Here is a 16,392-nt window from a genome sequence, read left to right on the forward strand (position 1 = left end):
TCCATAATATTGATAATAACAATAAGGATAATAAGAAAATTAATAATAATAATAACAACAACAACAACAACAACAACAACAACAACAGGAGAAGGAGGAGGAATACAACCTCTAATTATTATTATTATTATTATTATTATTATTATTATTATTATTATTATTATTATTATTATTTATTATTAATTTATTTATTATTTATTATATTATTTATTTATTTTTTATGGAATAATAATACAGAATATTAATACGTAATGATGCTTGGAGGAATACAACCGCTAATGGTTATGTCTTCTTCTTCTTCTTCTTATTGTTAATTATTTATTATTTATTTATTTATTATTTATTTATTATATTATTTATTTATTTATCATTATTTTTTACGGAATAACGATACAGAATATTAATACGTAATGATGCTTGGAGGAATACAACCTCTAATGGTTATGTCTTCTTATTCTTATTAATTAATTATTTATTATTAATTAATTAGTTTATTATTTATTTATTATATTATTTATTTATTACTATTTTTACGGAATAATAATACAGAATATTAATACGTAATGATGCTTGGAGGAATACAACCTCTAATGGTTATGTATTCTTATTCTTATTCTTAATTATTTATTATTAATTTATTTATTATTTATTTATTTATTATATTATTTTATTTATTTATTATTGTTATTACGGAATAACGATACAGAATATTAATACGTAATGATGCTTGGAGGAATACAACCTCCAATGGTTATGTATTCTTATTCTTATTCTTAATTATTTATTCTTAATTTATTTATTATTTATTTATTATATTATTTATTTATTTATTTATTTATTTATCATTATTATTACGGAATAATAATACGGAATATTAATACCTAACGATGCTTGGAGGAATACAACCTCTAATGGTTATGTCTTCTTATTCTTATTCTTCTTAATTTTTTATTCTTGATTTATTTATTATTTATTTATTATATTAATTTATTTATTAATTAATTAATTAATTATTACGGAATAACGATACGGAATATTAATACGTAATGATGCTTGGAGGAATTCTTATTCTTATTCTTATTCCAGGAACTGATAAGGAGCCAGCAATACAAAACACATAATAATAATAATAATAATAATAATAATAATAATAATAATAATAATAATAATTCCATCTCTCCATCATTAATCCCGCCCCCAGGGCCGCCGCCGGCGACGTCGCCCTGGTCGCCCCCAGCAACGCCCCGGAGGACGTCGACCTCTTCTGCCGCCTCTTGAACCTGGATCCAGAACGGCGCTTTGTGGTCCGGCCGGCCGAGGAAGGTGCGCCTGGTTTTGAGCGCTATAGTTCCCAGCGCCTGCTTCCCAGGACAAAGTTTCCCGTAACTGGTTCCCAGCGCCTGGTTTCGAGCACTACGGTTCCCAGCGCCTGGTTCCCAGCGCTACGGTTCCCAGTGCTATGGTTCCCGGCGCCTGGCTTTGAGCACTACGGTTCCCGGCGCCTGGTTCCCAGTGCTATGGTTCCCGGCGCCTGGGTCCCAGTGCTACAGTTCCCAGTGCTACGGTTCCCAGTGCTACGGTTCCCGGCGCCTAGTTTTGAGCACCATGGTTCCCAGTGCTACGGTTCCCGGCGCCTGGTTCCCAGCACCTGGTTCCCAGCGCCTGTGTCCTAGGGCCATGGTTCCCAGTGCTACGGTTCCCGGCGCCTGGTTTCCAGTATATGATTCCCAGCGCCTGGTTTCTGGTTTGGGTTCCCAGTGCCACGGTTCCCAGCGCCTGGTTTCCAGCACTACGGTTCCCAGCGCCTGGTTTCCAGCACTATGGTTCCCAGCGCCTGGTTTCCATCACTGCAGTTCCCGGCGCCTGGTTTCCAGTATGTGGTTTTCAGCGTCTGGTTCCCAGCGCCTGTGTCCTAGGGCCATGGTTCCCAGTGCTACGGTTCCCGGCGCCTGGTTTCCAGTATATGATTCCCAGCGCCAGGTTTCTGGTTCGGGTTCCCAGTGCCACGGTTCCCAGCGCCTGGTTCCCCGTGCCACGGTTCCCAGCGCCTGGTTTCGAGCGCCAAGATTCCCCGTGCCACAGTTCCCAGCGCCTGGTTTCAAGCGCCACGTTTCCCAGTGCCACAGTTCCCAGCACCTGGCTCCTAGTGCCACGGTTCCCAGCGCCTGGTTTTGAGTGCCTGATTTTGGGTACCACAGTTCCCAGCGCCTGGTTTCCAGCACCACACTTCCTAGCTCCTGGGTCCTACTGCCACGCTTCCCAGCGCCTGGCTTTGAGCGCTACGTTTCCCAGTGCCACAGTTCCCAGCACCTGGCTCCTAGTGCCACGGTTCCCAGCGCCTGGTTTTGAGTGCCTGATTTTGGGTACCACAGTTCCCAGCGCCTGGTTTCCAGCACCACACTTCCCAGCGCCTGGTCCTAGTGCCACAGTTCCCAGCGCCACAGTTCCCAGCACCTGGTCCTAATGCCACAGTTCCCAGCGCAACAGTTCCCAGCGCCCGGTTTTGAGCGCCACAGTTCCCAGCGCCTGGTTCCCAGTGCTAAGGTTCCCAGCATCAGTTTCCCAGCGCCACGGTTCTCAGCGCCTGGTCCTAGTGCCGCAGTTCCCAGCGCCTGGTCCTAGTGCTAAGGTTCCCAGTATCAGGTTCCCAGTGCCACGGTTCCCAGCGCCTGGTTTCCACTAGTGCCACGATTCCCAGCACCTGGTTTCGAGCGCTACGTTTCCCAGCACCTGGTTTCGAGCGCCAAGATTCCCAGTGCCACAGTTCCCAGCGCCTGGTTTCAAGCGCCACGGTTCCCAGTGCCACAGTTCCCAGCGCCTGGCTTCTAGTGCCACGCTTCCCAGTGCCATGGTTCCCAGCGCCTGGTTCCCAGTGCCACAGTTCCCAGCGCCTGGTTTCCAGTGCCACGGTTCCCAGCGCCTGGTTTCGAGCGCCACGGTTCCCAGTGCCACAGTTCCCAGCACCTGGGTCCTAGTGCCACGGTTCCCAGCGCCTGGTTTCGAGCGCCACAGTTCCCAGCGCCTGGTTTCCACTATCTGGTTCCCAGCGCCTGGTTTCGAGCGCTACGTTTCCCAGTGCCACAGTTCCCAGCGCCTGGTTCCCAGTGCTAAGGTTCCCAGCATCAGGTACCCAGTGCCACGGTTCCCAGCACCTGGTTTCCAGCATCTGCTTCCCAGCGCCTAGTTCCCAGTGCCATAGTTCCCAGTGCCTGGGCCCTAGCGCTACAGTTCCCAGTGCTACAGTTCCCAGCGCCTAGTTCCCAGTGCCACAGTTCCCAGCACCTGGTTCCCAGTTGCACGGTTCCCAGTGCCTGGTTTCGTGCGCCATGGTTCCCAGTGCCACAGTTCCCAGCGCCTTGGTGCTAGTGCCACGGTTCCCAGTGCTATGGTTCCCAGCGCCTGGTTTCCCGTATCTGCTTCCTGGCGCCTGGTTTCCAGCACCACGGTTCCCAGCGCCTTGGTGCTAGTGCCATGGTTCCCAGTGCTACAGTTCCCAGCATCTGGTTCCCAGCGCCTTCTTTTGTGTGCTACGGTTCCCAGCGCCTGGCTTCTAGTGCCACGCTTCCCAGTGCCACGGTTCCCAGCACCCAGTTCCAGGCGCCACGGTTCCCAGCGCCTGGTTCCCAGTGCCACGGTTCCCAGTGCCTTTTCCCCAGTGCCATGGTTCCCGGCGCCTGGTTTCGAGTGCTATGGTTCCCAGCGCCTGCTTTCCGGTCTCTGCTTCCCAGCGCCACAGTTCCCAAGGCCTAGTTCCCAGCGCTACAGTTCCCAGCGCCTGGTTCCCAGCACCACAGTTCCCAGCATCTGGTTCCCTGCGCCTGGTTTCGAGTGCTACACTTCCCAGCGCCTGGTTTCGAGCGCTACAGTTCCCAACACCTTGCTCCTAGTGCCACGGTTCCCAGCGCCCGGTTCCCAGTACTACAGTTCCCATCACCTGCTTTCCAGCGCTCCGGTTCCCAGCGCTACAGTTCCCAGCGTCTTCTTTCCAGCGCTACAATTCCCAGCGCCTGCTAAGCAAGTTGAACCAATCTATTGATCCCAATCAAAACGGATCCCTTCTCTCCCCCGCCAGGCGCCGCGCTACCATTCCCGCTCCCCCAGCCCTGCACCATCCGGCGCCTGGTAGAGAAGCACCTGGACATCGCTGCCGTTCCCAGGCGCTCCTTCTTCGAACTCGCCGCCCAGCTCTCCCCCGACGAGCGCGAGCGGGAGAAGCTCGCCCAGTTCGCCTCGGCGCCCGGTCAGGACGAACTCTACGCCTACTGCCACCGGGCGCGGCGCACGACGCTGGAGGTGGGTGAGGTCCGGGAGTTGTAGCGCACAGGGCGCCAGCGCTACAGTTCCCAGGGTCTGGATTTGGGCGCTACAGCTCCCTGCTCTACAGTTCCCAGGGTTTGGTTTTGGGCACTACAGTTCCCAGCGCTACAGTTCCCACGGTCTCGATTTGGGCGCTACAGTTCCCCGCGCTACGGTTCCCAGTGCCAGACGACGCTGGAGGTGGGTGGGATCCGGGAGTTGTAGCGCGCCGGGTGCTGGGAGCCAGGTTCCCAGGGCCTGGTTTCCAGGGTCTCGTTTTGGACGCTACAGTTCCCGGCGCTATGGTTCCCAGCGCCAGCGGCTGGATGACGCTGGAACTGGGTGAGATCCGGGAATTGTAGCGCCTGGGGTGCCAGGGGTGGGTGCCCAGTGCTACAGTACCCAGGGCATGGTTTTCAGGGTGTCTTGGGCGCTACAGTTCCCGGTGCTACAGTTCCCAGTGCCAGCGCTGGACGACGCTGGAGGTGGGTGGGATTGCGGGAGTTGTAGCGCCTGGGGTGCCAAGTGCTACAGTTCCCAGGGTCTGGTTTTGGGCGCTTCAGTTCCCGGCGTTGGAGGTGGGTGAGTTTGCGGGAAATGTAGCGCACGGGCGTGGGGGGCAAGGGTGGGGCGCCCAGTGCCACGGTTCCCAGGCCCTGGTTTCCATACCCTGGCTCCCTGTGCTATGGTTCACAGCGCCTGGTTCGCAACCCCATGGTTCCCAGCGCCTGGTTTGGAGCGCCACAGGTCCCAGCGCCTGGTTTCCAGAGTCTAGTTTGCAGTGCCACGGTTCCCAGCGCCACAGTTCCCGGCGCCTGGTTTTGAGTGCCATGCTTCCCAGCGCTACGGTTCCCAGCGCCTGGTCCCCCTGCGTTTAGTTCCCAGTGCCGTGGTTCCCAGCGCCTGGTTTCTAGTTTGTGCTTTTCAGTGCCACGTTTCCCAGCGCCTGGTTTTGAGTGCCATGCTTCCCAGCGCTACAGTTTCCAGTGCCATGGTTCCCAGCGCCTAGTTCCCTGTGCCTGGTTCCCAGCACTATAATTCCCAAGTCCTAGTTCCCAGCGCCACAGTTTCCAGCACTACAGTTCCCAGCGCCTGGTTCCGAGCACTAGTTCTCAGCGCCTAGATCCCAGCGCCTAGTTCCCAGCACTACAGTTCCCAGACCAGGTTCTCAGCACTACAGTTCCCAGCGCCTGGTTCCCCACACTACAGTTCCCAGCGCCAGGTTCCCTGCGCTACAATTCCCAAGGCCTGGTTCCCCGCGCCAGGCTCCCACTTCCTTCCCCCGATCCATCAACACTCTGGCGCCACGCAGCGCCCGCCTGCGCTACAACTCCCTTTTCTCTCCCGGCGCCAGGTCCTGAGCGACTTCCCCCGGACGGCGGCCGCCTTGCCCTGCCACCTCCTCCTGGACCTCATCCCTCGCACCCGCGCCCGGGCCTTCTCCCTGGCCTCCTCCCTGCTGGTGAGTCCTAGCGCGGGAGTTCTAGTTTCTTCTCATACTACAATTCCCGTACTATAACTCCCTTTTCCCGCCAGGCGCTGCCCGGTCGCATCCAGATCCTGGTGGCCGTCGTGCGCTACAAGACGCGCCTGGCCAAGCCCCGGACCGGGCTCTGCTCCAATTGGCTGGCCTCCCTCGACCCGGCGCAGGGTGAGTTGTAGCGCGGGGCGCCAGGCGCAAAAATCTGTCAAATTTCTCCTGGCAATGTTCTGGGCGCCTGCGCTACGTTTCTCCTGGCAGTGTTCTGGGCGCCTGCGCTACGGTTCTCCTGGGCGCCTGCGCTATGTTTCTCCTGTCAAAGGGCTGGGCGCCTGTGCTATGTTTCTCCTGTCAATGATCTGGGCGCCTGTGCTACGTTTCTCCTTCCAGCGCTACGTTTCTCCTAGGGGGGGAATGGCTAGATGCCCGCGCTACGTTTCTCCTGTCCACATGCTGGGCGCCCACGCTACGTTTCTCCTGCCTGCGCTACGTTTCTCCTGTCCACGTGCTGGGCGCCCGCGCTACGTTTCTCCTGCCTGCGCTACGTTTCTCCTGTCCAGGTGCTGGGCGCCCGCGCTACGTTTCTCCCCCCAGCGCTACGTTTCCCCTGCCAGGCGTCCCACCTCAGAACTTGGCGCTCCTGCTACGTTACTCTTGCCAGGCGCCCGCGCTACGTTTCTCTTGCCAGCGCCCCTCAAAGTGCCCAGGCAGCGCTGGGCGCCCGCGCTACGTTTCCCCTTCCAACGCTACATTTCTCCCGCGCCCGGTCCTGACGCCCGCGCTACGTTTCTCCTCCCAAGGCAGGACCTGACTCCTGCGCTATGTCTCCCCTCCCCGCGCTACGTTTCCCCCGCGCCCGGTCCTGACGCCGCGCTACGTTTCTCCACCCCCAGGCGCCGCCCACCCCAGGCGCTACATTTCCCAGTGCTACGTTTCCCCTCCCCGCGCTACATCTCCGCTGCCCACGCTACGTTTCCCCGCGCCCGGATCTGATGCCACGCTACGTTTCCCCTGCCAGCCCCCCCGCCTCAGGACCTGACGCCTGCGCTACGTTTCTCTTGCCAGCGCTACGTCTCCCCTCCCCGCGCTACGTCTCCCCTCCCCGCGCTACGTTTCCCCCGCGCCCGGTCCTGTTGCCGTGCTACGTTTCTCCCCCCCAGGCGCCGCCCACGTCCCCCTGTGGGTGAAGAAGGGGGCGCTACGGTTCCCGCAGGACCCGGGATGGCGCCCGCGCTACATTTCCCCTTCCAGCGCTACGTTTCCCCTCCCTGCGCTACATCTCCCCTCCCCGCGCTACGTTTCTCCCGGACCTGACGCCGCGCTACATTTCTCCTGCCCGCGCTATGTTTCCCCGCACCCGGTCCTGACGCTCGCGCTACGTTTCTCTCGCCAGCGCCCCTCAAAGCGCCCAGGCAGCGCTGGATGCCCGCGCTACGTTTCCCTTCCAGGGCTACGTCTCCCCTGCCCGCGCTACGTCTCCCCTGCCCGCGCTATGTTTCTCCCGCGCCCGGACCTGACGCCGCGCTACGTTTCCCCTTTCCGCGCTGTTTCCCCTACGCCCGGTCCTGATGCCACGCTACGTTTCCCCTGCCAGGCGCCCCGCGTCAGGACCTGACGCCCGTGCTACGTTTCTCTCGCCAGCGCCCCTCAAAGCGCCCAGGCATCGCTGGGTGCCTGCGCTATGTTTCCCCTTCCAGCGCTACGTTTCCCCTCCCTGCGCTACATCTCCCCTCCCCGCGCTACTTTTCTCCCGCGCCCGGTCCTGACGCCGCGCTACGTTTCTCCACCCCCAGGCGCCGTCCACGTCCCCCTCTGGGTGAAGAAGGGGACGCTACGGTTCCCGCGCTACATTTCTCCTACCAGGGCAGGACCTGACGCCCGTGCTACGTTTCTCTTGCCAGCGCCCCTCAAAGTGCCCAGGCAGCGCTGGACGCTCGCGCTACGTCTCCCCTCCCCGCGCTACGTCTCCCCTCCCCGCACTACGTTTCGCCCGCGCCCGGTCCTGACGCCGCGCTCCGTTTCTCCACCCCCAGGCGCCGTCCACCCCAGGCGCTACATTTCCCAGCGCTACGTTTCCCCTCCCCGCGCTACATCTCTGCTGCCCGCGCTACCTTCCCCCGCGCCCGGTCCTGACGCCGCGCTATGTTTCTCCCCCGCCAGGCGCCGCCCACGTCCCCCTCTGGGTGAAGAAGGGGGCGCTACGCTTCCCGCCGGAGCCCGAGACGCCCGTCATGCTGGTGGCGCCCGGCACCGGGGTGGCGCCCTTCCGCGCCGCCCTGCAGGAACGCGTAGCGCAGGGCAAGAGAGGTGGGCGCCTAGTTGGCGGTATTTGCATGGGATTTGAATAAGGGGCGGGGTTTAAGATATTATTATTATTATTATTATTATTATTATTATTATTATTATTAGGATAGATCATTTGGAGGAATCTCATGAGCTTTCCTAATAATAATAATAATAGTAATAGTAATAGTAATAACAATAATAATGATAATAATAATGATAATAGTAATAGTAATAGTAATAATAATACTAATACTAATAATAATAATACTAATAATAATAATTAATAATAATAATAATGATAGCAGCATTTTATAAGGGGACCAGATGGTTATAACTGAAATAATAATAATAATAATAATAATAATAATAATAATAATAATAATAATAATAATAATGATGATTTCACTTATAACCATCTGGTCCCCTTATAAAATGCTGCTATTATTATTATTATTATTATTATTATTATTATTATTATTATTATTGGAGACAAGTTTGCCCTACCTATTCATTTTATTATTATTATTATTATTATTATTATTATTATTATTATTAGAGACAAGTTTGCCCTACCTATTATTATTATTATTATTATTATTATTATTATTATTATTATTATTATTATTAGAGGCAAGTTTGTCCTGCCTATTATTATTATTATTATTATTATTAGAGACAAGTTTGCCCTACCTATTAATTTTGTTATTATTATTATTATTATTGGAGACAAGTTTGCCCTACCTATTATTATTATTATTATTATTATTATTATTATTAGAGACAAGTTTGCCCTACCTATTAATTTTATTATTATTATTATTATTATTATTATTATTATTATTGGAGACAAGTTTGCCCTACCTATTAATATTATTATTATTATTATTATTATTATTATTATTATTATTAGAGACAAGTTTGCCCTACCTATTAATTTTATTATTATTATTATTATTATTATTATTATTAGGGACAAGTTTGCCCTACCTATTAATTTTATTATTATTTTTATTATTATTATTATCATTGTTATTATTATTAGACACAAGTTTGCCCTACCTATTAATTTTATTATTATTATCGTTATCATTATCATTAGAGACAGGTTTGCCCTACCTATTATTATTATTATTATTATTATTATTATTATTATTATTATTAGAGACAGGTTTGCCCTACCTATTAATTTTATGATATTATTATTATTATTATTATTATTAGTATTATTATTATTAACCCCGCCTCCTCCTCCCGCAGGCAACTTCCTGTTCTTCGGCTGCCGCCACCAAGCCCACGACTTCTACTTCCGGGACGAGTGGGCGGAGCTTGTTGCCCGGGGCTTCCTGTCCGTCTTCCCGGCCTTTTCCCGGGACCAGGTGAGCCAATCGGAGACTAATCATCGGAGATTAATTAATAATCAGAGTAATAATAATCGGAGTAGTAGTAGTAGTAGTAGTAGTAGTAGTAGTAGTAGTAGTAATCGGAGATTAATTAATAATCAGAGTAATAATAAGCGGAGTAGTAGTAGTAGTCGGAGATTAATTAATAATCAGAGTAATAATAATCGGAGTAGTAGTAGTAGTAGTCGGAGATTAATAATCAGAGTAATAATAATCGGAGTAGTAGTAGTAGTAGTAGTCGGAGATTAATTAATAATCAGAGTAATAATAATCGGAGCAGTAGTAGTAGTCGGAGATTAATTAATAATCAGAGTAATAATAATAATCGGAGTAGTAGTAGTAGTAGTCGTCGGAGATTAATTAATAATCAGAGTAATAATAATCGGAGTAGTAGTAGTAGTAGTAGTAGTAGTAGTAGTAGTAGTAATCGGAGATTAATTAATAATCAGAGTAATAATAATCGGAGTAGTAGTAGTAGTAGTAGTAGTAGTAGTAGTAATCGGAGATTAATTAATAATCAGAGTAATAATAATCGGAGTAGTAGTAGTAGTAGTCGGAGATTAATTAATAATCAGAGTAATAATAATCGGAGTAGTAGTAGTAGTAGTAGTAATCGGAGATTGATTAATAATCAGAGTAATAATAATCGGAGTAGTAGTAGTAGTAGTAGTAGTAATCGGAGATTAATTAATAATCAGAGTAATAATAATCGGAGCAGTAGTAGTAGTCGGAGATTAATTAATAATCAGAGTAATAATAATAATCGGAGTAGTAGTAGTAGTAGTCGTCGGAGATTAATTAATAATCAGAGTAATAATAATCGGAGTAGTAGTAGTAGTAGTAGTCGGAGATTAATTAATAATCAGAGTAATAATAATCGGAGGAGGAGGAGGAGGAGGAGGAGTCGGAGATTAATTAATAATCAGAGTAATAATAATCGGAGTAGTAGTAGTAGTAGTCGGAGATTAATTAATAATCAGAGTAATAATCGGAGTAGTAGTAGTAGTAGTAGTAGTAGTCGGAGATTAATTAATAATCAGAGTAATAATCGGAGTAGTAGTAGTAGTAGTAGTCGGAGATTAATTAATAATCAGAGTAATAATAATCGTAGTAGTAGTAGAAATAATAATCGGAGATTAATTAATAATCAGAGTAATAATAATCGGAGTAGTATTGGTAGTAATAATCGGAGATTAATTAATGATCAGAGTAATAATAATCGGAGTAGTAGTAATAATAATAATCGGAGATTAATTAATAATCAGAGTAATAATAATCGGAGTAGTAGTAGTAATAGTTGTTGTTGTAGTAATAATAATAATGATAATAATGATAATATTGATAATAATAATAGTAAATAACCTCAGAATATTATTTCATTGATAAAATAATAATTCATACCCCACTCACTCTGATTATATTATTATTATTGTTATTAATAATAATAGTAATAGTAATACCCCATCCGCTCTGATTATTATTATTATTAATAGTGATAATAATAATATATGTATTAATACATATATGTAGAATGAATAATGAATGAATATTATTATTAATGAATAATATTAATAATAATAATACTGAAGGAAATGATAATGATTATGATAATTTGATTATTGATTAATACATTATGATGATGATTATTAATACAAAATAATATATATTATTATTAACCGTAGTAGTAGTAATAATAATAATAATAATAATAATAATAATGATAATATGTATTAATACATATATGTAGAATGAATCATAATGAATGAATATTATTATTATTGAATAATAATAATAATAATAATAATAATAATGAAGGAAATGATTATGATTATGATAATTTGCCTTATTAATTAATTTTATTTGATTAATTTGGTGGTGGTAAAACATATAATAATGAAGATAATAATAACGATACATATAATAATAATAATACATATAATAATGAAGAAGATAATATTGCTAATAATACTAATAATAGTAGTAATAGTAGTAGTAGTAGTAGTAGTAATAATAATAATAATAATAATAATAATAATAATAATAATAATAATAATAATATCAGAGTGGGTGGGATAATAATAATAATAATAATAATAATAATAATAATAATAATAATAGTAATAATACTAATAATAATACTAATAATAATAATAATAATAATAATAATAATAATAATAATAATAATAATAATAATAATACCATCCCCGCAGGACCAGAAGGTTTACGTCCAGCACCGAATCCTCGAAAACCAGGCGCTGGTTTGGGATCTGGTGCAGCGCGGCGCCTGGATCTACTTGGCCGGGTGAGTCGTAGCGCCGCCGGGCGCCGGGCTGGCAACCCTCGAACCCGCCGTCCTCCTATTATTATTATTATTATTATTATTATTGCTATTATTATTATTATTATTATTATTATTATTATTATTATTATTATTATTATTTATTATTATATTATTATTTATCATTATTATTTCTTATTTATTTCTTATTTCTTATTATTATTATTTATTATTTATCATTATTATTTATTTATCTTTATTTATTTTTTATTATTATTATTTATCATTTATTATTATTTATTATTTATTATTACAATTATTATTGTTATTGTTATTTATCATTGATTATTATTATTATTTATCCTTATTATCCTTATTATTATTTATTATTATTGTTATTATTATTTATTATTATTATTTATTATTGTTATTGTTGTTATTGTTGTTATTATTATTATTATTTATTATTATTTATCATTATTATTATTATTGTTGTTGTTGTTATTATTTATCATTATTATTGTTGTTATTCTTATTCTTATTTATTATTATTATTTATCCTTATTTATTATTATTATTATTTATTGTTGTTATTGTTGTTATTGTTGTTATTGTTGTTATTAATTATTATTTATTATTATTATTTATCATTATTATTATTGTTGTTGTTATTATTATTTATCATTATTATTGTTGTTGTTATTATTCTTATTTATTATTCTTATTTATCCTTATTTATTATTATTATTTATTGTTATTATTATTATTATTATTACTATTATTAATTATTATTCTCGCAGGAGCGCCAAGGAGGTTCCCGACGCCGTGGCCGCCGCCCTGCGGGCCGCGTTCCAGTCCCAAGGCGCCATGTCGCCAACCGAGGCGGCCGACTTCCTGGCGGCGCTGGAGCGGGCCGGGCGCTTCCAGGCCGAGACCTGGTCCTGAACCGGGTGCTGCTGGGAAACGTAGTTCCGGCCAGTAGGTTCCCAGAATCCTTTGGGCGCTACGGTTCCCAGAATCCTCTGGGCGCTACAGTTCCCAGAATCCTCTGGGCGCTACAGTTCCCAGAATCCTCTGGGCGCTACATTTCCCAGAATCCTCTGGGCGCTACAGTTCCCGGCGCCTAGTACTGGAAATAAATGGTGTTTGGTACTACAGTTCCCAGAATCCTCTTGGCGCTACTGTTCCCAGAATCCTCTGGGCGCTACGGTTCCCGGCGCCTAGTGCTGGAAATAAAAGTATTGGTGTTACTGGTTGGGTTGCTGTTTGGCGCTACGGTTCCCAGAATCCTCTGGGCGCTACATTTCCCAGAATCCTCTGGGCACTACAATTCCCAGAATCCTCTGGGCGCTACGGTTCCCAGGATCCTCTTGGCGCTACATTTCCCAGAATCCTCTGGGCGCTATGGTTCCCAGAATCCTCCGGGTGCTACGGTTCCCAGGATCCTCTGGGCGCTACATTTCCCAGAATCCTCTGGGCGCTACATTTCCCAGAATCCTGTGCGCTACAGTTCCCAGAATCCTCTGGGGTGCTATGGTTCCCAGCGCCTAGTACTGGAAATAAATGGTGTTTGGCGCTACATTTCCCAGAATCCTCTGGGCCCTACATTTCCCAGAATCCTCTGGGCGCTACAGTTCCCGGCACCTAGTACTGGAAATAAATGGTGTTTGGCGCTACATTTCCCAGAATCCTCTGGGCGCTACATTTCCCAGAATCCTCTGGGCGCTACAGTTCCCGGCACCTAGTACTGGAAATAAATGGTGTTTGGCGCTACATTTCCCAGAATCCTCTGGGCCCTACATTTCCCAGTATCCTCTGGGCGCTATGGTTCCCAGCGCCTAGTACTGGAAATAAATGGTGTTTGGCGCTACATTTCCCAGAATCCTCTGGGCCCTACATTTCCCAGTATCCTCTGGGCGCTATGGTTCCCAGCGCCTAGTACTGGAAATAAATGGTGTTTGGCGCTACATTTCCCAGAATCCTCTGGGCCCTACATTTCTCAGAATCCTTTGGGCGCTACATTTCCCAGAATCCTCTGGGCGCTACGATTCCCAGCGCCCAGTACTGGAAATAAATGGTGTTTGGCGCTACAGTTCCCAGAATCCTATGGGCGCTACAGTTCCCAGAATCCTTTGGGCGCTACATTTCCCAGAATCCTCGGGCGCTACAGTTCCCGGCGCCTAGTACTGGAAATAAATGGTGTTTGGTACTACAGTTCCCAGAATCCTCTTGGCGCTACGGCTCCCAGAATCCTCTGGGCGCTACAGTTCCCAGAATCCTCTGGGCGCTACATTTCCCAGAATCCTCTGGGCGCTACAGTTCCCGGCACCTAGTACTGGAAATAAATGGTGTTTGGCGCTACATTTCCCAGAATCCTCTGGGCGCTACATTTCCCAGTATCCTCTGGGCGCTATGGTTTCCAGCGCCTAGTACTGGAAATAAATGGTGTTTGGCGCTACATTTCCCAGAATCCTCTGGGCCCTACATTTCTCAGAATCCTTTGGGCGCTACATTTCCCAGAATCCTCTGGGCGCTACGATTCCCAGCGCCCAGTACTGGAAATAAATGGTGTTTGGTGCTACAGTTCCCAGAATCCTATGGGCGCTACAGTTCCCAGAATCCTTTGGGCGCTACATTTCCCAGAATCCTCTGGGCGCTACGGTTCCCAGGCGCCTGGAATGAGCTGATTCCCCTGAATGAACTACAGTTCCTGGGCACCCTGAAAAAACTACAGTTCCCAGGCGCCTGGAATGAGCTGCCATTGCCCTCGATAAACTGCAGTTCCCAGGCGCCTACCCTTAATGAGCTACAGTTCCCAGGCGCCTGGAATGAATTGGGGTTGCCCTGAATGAACTACAGTTCCCAGGTGCCTTGAGTGACCTGCACTTTCCCTGAATGAACTACAGTTCCCAGGCGCCTGGAATGACCTGTTGTCCTGAATGAACTACAGTTCCCAGGCGCCTGGAATGACCTGTGATTTCCCTGAATGAACTACAGTTCCCAGGTGCCTGGAATGACCTGTGATTTCCCTGAATGAACTACAGTTCCCAGGTGCCTGGAATGACCTGTGATTTCCCTGAACGAACTACAGTTCCCAGGCGCCTGGAACGAATTCCAGTTGCCCTGAATGAACTACAGTTCCCAAGCACCCTGAAATACCTGCGATTGCCCTGAAAAAACTACAGTTCCCCTGCGCCTGGAATGAGCTGTGATTGCCCTGAATGAACTACAGTTCCCAGGCACTACGGTTCCCAGAATCCTCCTTGGGTGGCGCTACGGTTCCCAGCGCCTAGTACTGGAAAATAAAAGGTTACTGGTGGGGTTGGTGTTTGGCGCGCTACAGTTCCCAGCGCCCAAATAAACTGAATGAACTGCAGTTCCCAGGCGCCTTGAGTGACCTGCGCTTGCCCTGAATGAACTACAGTTCCCAGCGCCCAAATAAACTGAATGAACTGCAGTTCCCAGGCGCCTGGAGTGACCTCATTGCACAGAATGAACTACAGTTCCCAGGTGCCCTGAATGAACTGTAGTTCCCAAGCGCCCTGAATTGCCTGCGGTTTCCCTGAATGAACTACAGTTCCCAGGCGCCTGAAGTCACATGGATTTGCCCTGAATGAACTACAGTTCCCAGGCGCCTGGAATAAATTGCGGTTTCTCTGAATGAACTACAGTTCCCAGGCGCCTTGAATCACCTGCAATTCCCCGGAATAAACTACAATTCCCAGGCGCTACGGTTCCCAGAAGCCTCTTGGGTGGGTTGGTGGTGCTACGGTTCCCGGCGCCTTGAATGACCTGATTGCCCTGAATGAACTACAGTTCCCAGGCGCTCTCCCTCAATAAACTACAGTTCCCAGGTGCCCGGAATGACTGATTGCCCTGAGTCAACTACAGTTCCCAGGCGCCTTGAATGACATGCAATTGCCCTGAACGAGCTCCAGTTCCCAGGCGCCTTGAATGGATTGTGGTTGCCCTGAACGAACTACAGTTCCCATGCGCCATGAGTGACCTGCGGTTGCCCTGAATGAACTACAGTTCCCAGGTGCCTTGAATGAACTGTAGTTCCCAAGCGCCCTGTATCACATGTGATTGCCCTGAATGAACTACAGTTCCCAGGTGCCTTGAATGATGTGCAAATGCCCTGAATGAACTACAGTTCCCAGGCGCCTTGAACGACCTGCAATTGCCCTGAATGAACTACAATTCCCAGGCGCCTGGAATGACCTCAGTTGTCCTGAATGAACTGCAGTTCCCAGGCGCCTGGAGTGACCTCATTGCACAGAATGAACTACAGTTCCCAGGCGCCCTGAATGAACTGTAGTTCCCAAGCGCCCTGAATTACATGCGATTGCCCTGAACGAACTACAGTTCCCAGGCGCCTGGAATGATCTCAATTGCCCTGAATGAACTACAGTTCCCAGGCACCTGGAATGATCTCAATTGCCCTGAATGAACTACAATTCCCAGGCGCCTGGAATGACCTCAATTGTCCTGAACGAACTACAGTTCACAGGCACCTTGAATGACCTGCAAATGCCCTGAATAAACTACAGTTCCCAGGCGCCTTGAATGACGTGCAAATGCCCTCAATGAACTACAGTTCCTAGGCGCCCTGAATAAACTACGGTTCCCATGCGCCTGGAATGACCTCAATT

General features: G+C 47.1%; 1 protein-coding gene across 5 annotated transcripts in view; it reads left to right on the plus strand.

The window, feature by feature from the left end:
• LOC144326124 (NADPH-dependent diflavin oxidoreductase 1-like) overlaps positions 1-12,774 on the plus strand; it is a 32,592-nt gene extending 19,818 nt beyond the window's left edge. For 4 of the 5 annotated variants that reach the window (XM_077922250.1, XM_077922253.1, XM_077922251.1 and 1 more), the window contains 8 exons: positions 1,202-1,323; positions 4,073-4,293; positions 5,651-5,758; positions 5,833-5,947; positions 7,937-8,083; positions 9,320-9,438; positions 11,673-11,764; positions 12,541-12,774. In XM_077922250.1, coding sequence (XP_077778376.1) covers positions 1,202-1,323; positions 4,073-4,293; positions 5,651-5,758; positions 5,833-5,947; positions 7,937-8,083; positions 9,320-9,438; positions 11,673-11,764; positions 12,541-12,685 — 1,069 coding nt within the window. In that variant the 3' untranslated portion in view covers positions 12,686-12,774. The remainder of the gene's footprint in view (positions 1-1,201; positions 1,324-4,072; positions 4,294-5,650; positions 5,759-5,832; positions 5,948-7,936; positions 8,084-9,319; positions 9,439-11,672; positions 11,765-12,540) is intronic. The other variant, XM_077922254.1, reaches the window with a different exon arrangement.
• The last annotated feature ends 3,618 nt before the right edge of the window (positions 12,775-16,392 follow it).

This window comes from Podarcis muralis, chromosome Z (genome assembly GCF_964188315.1).
Source record: "Podarcis muralis chromosome Z, rPodMur119.hap1.1, whole genome shotgun sequence".
In the NCBI taxonomy this organism is placed as follows: Eukaryota; Metazoa; Chordata; class Lepidosauria; order Squamata; family Lacertidae; genus Podarcis; species Podarcis muralis.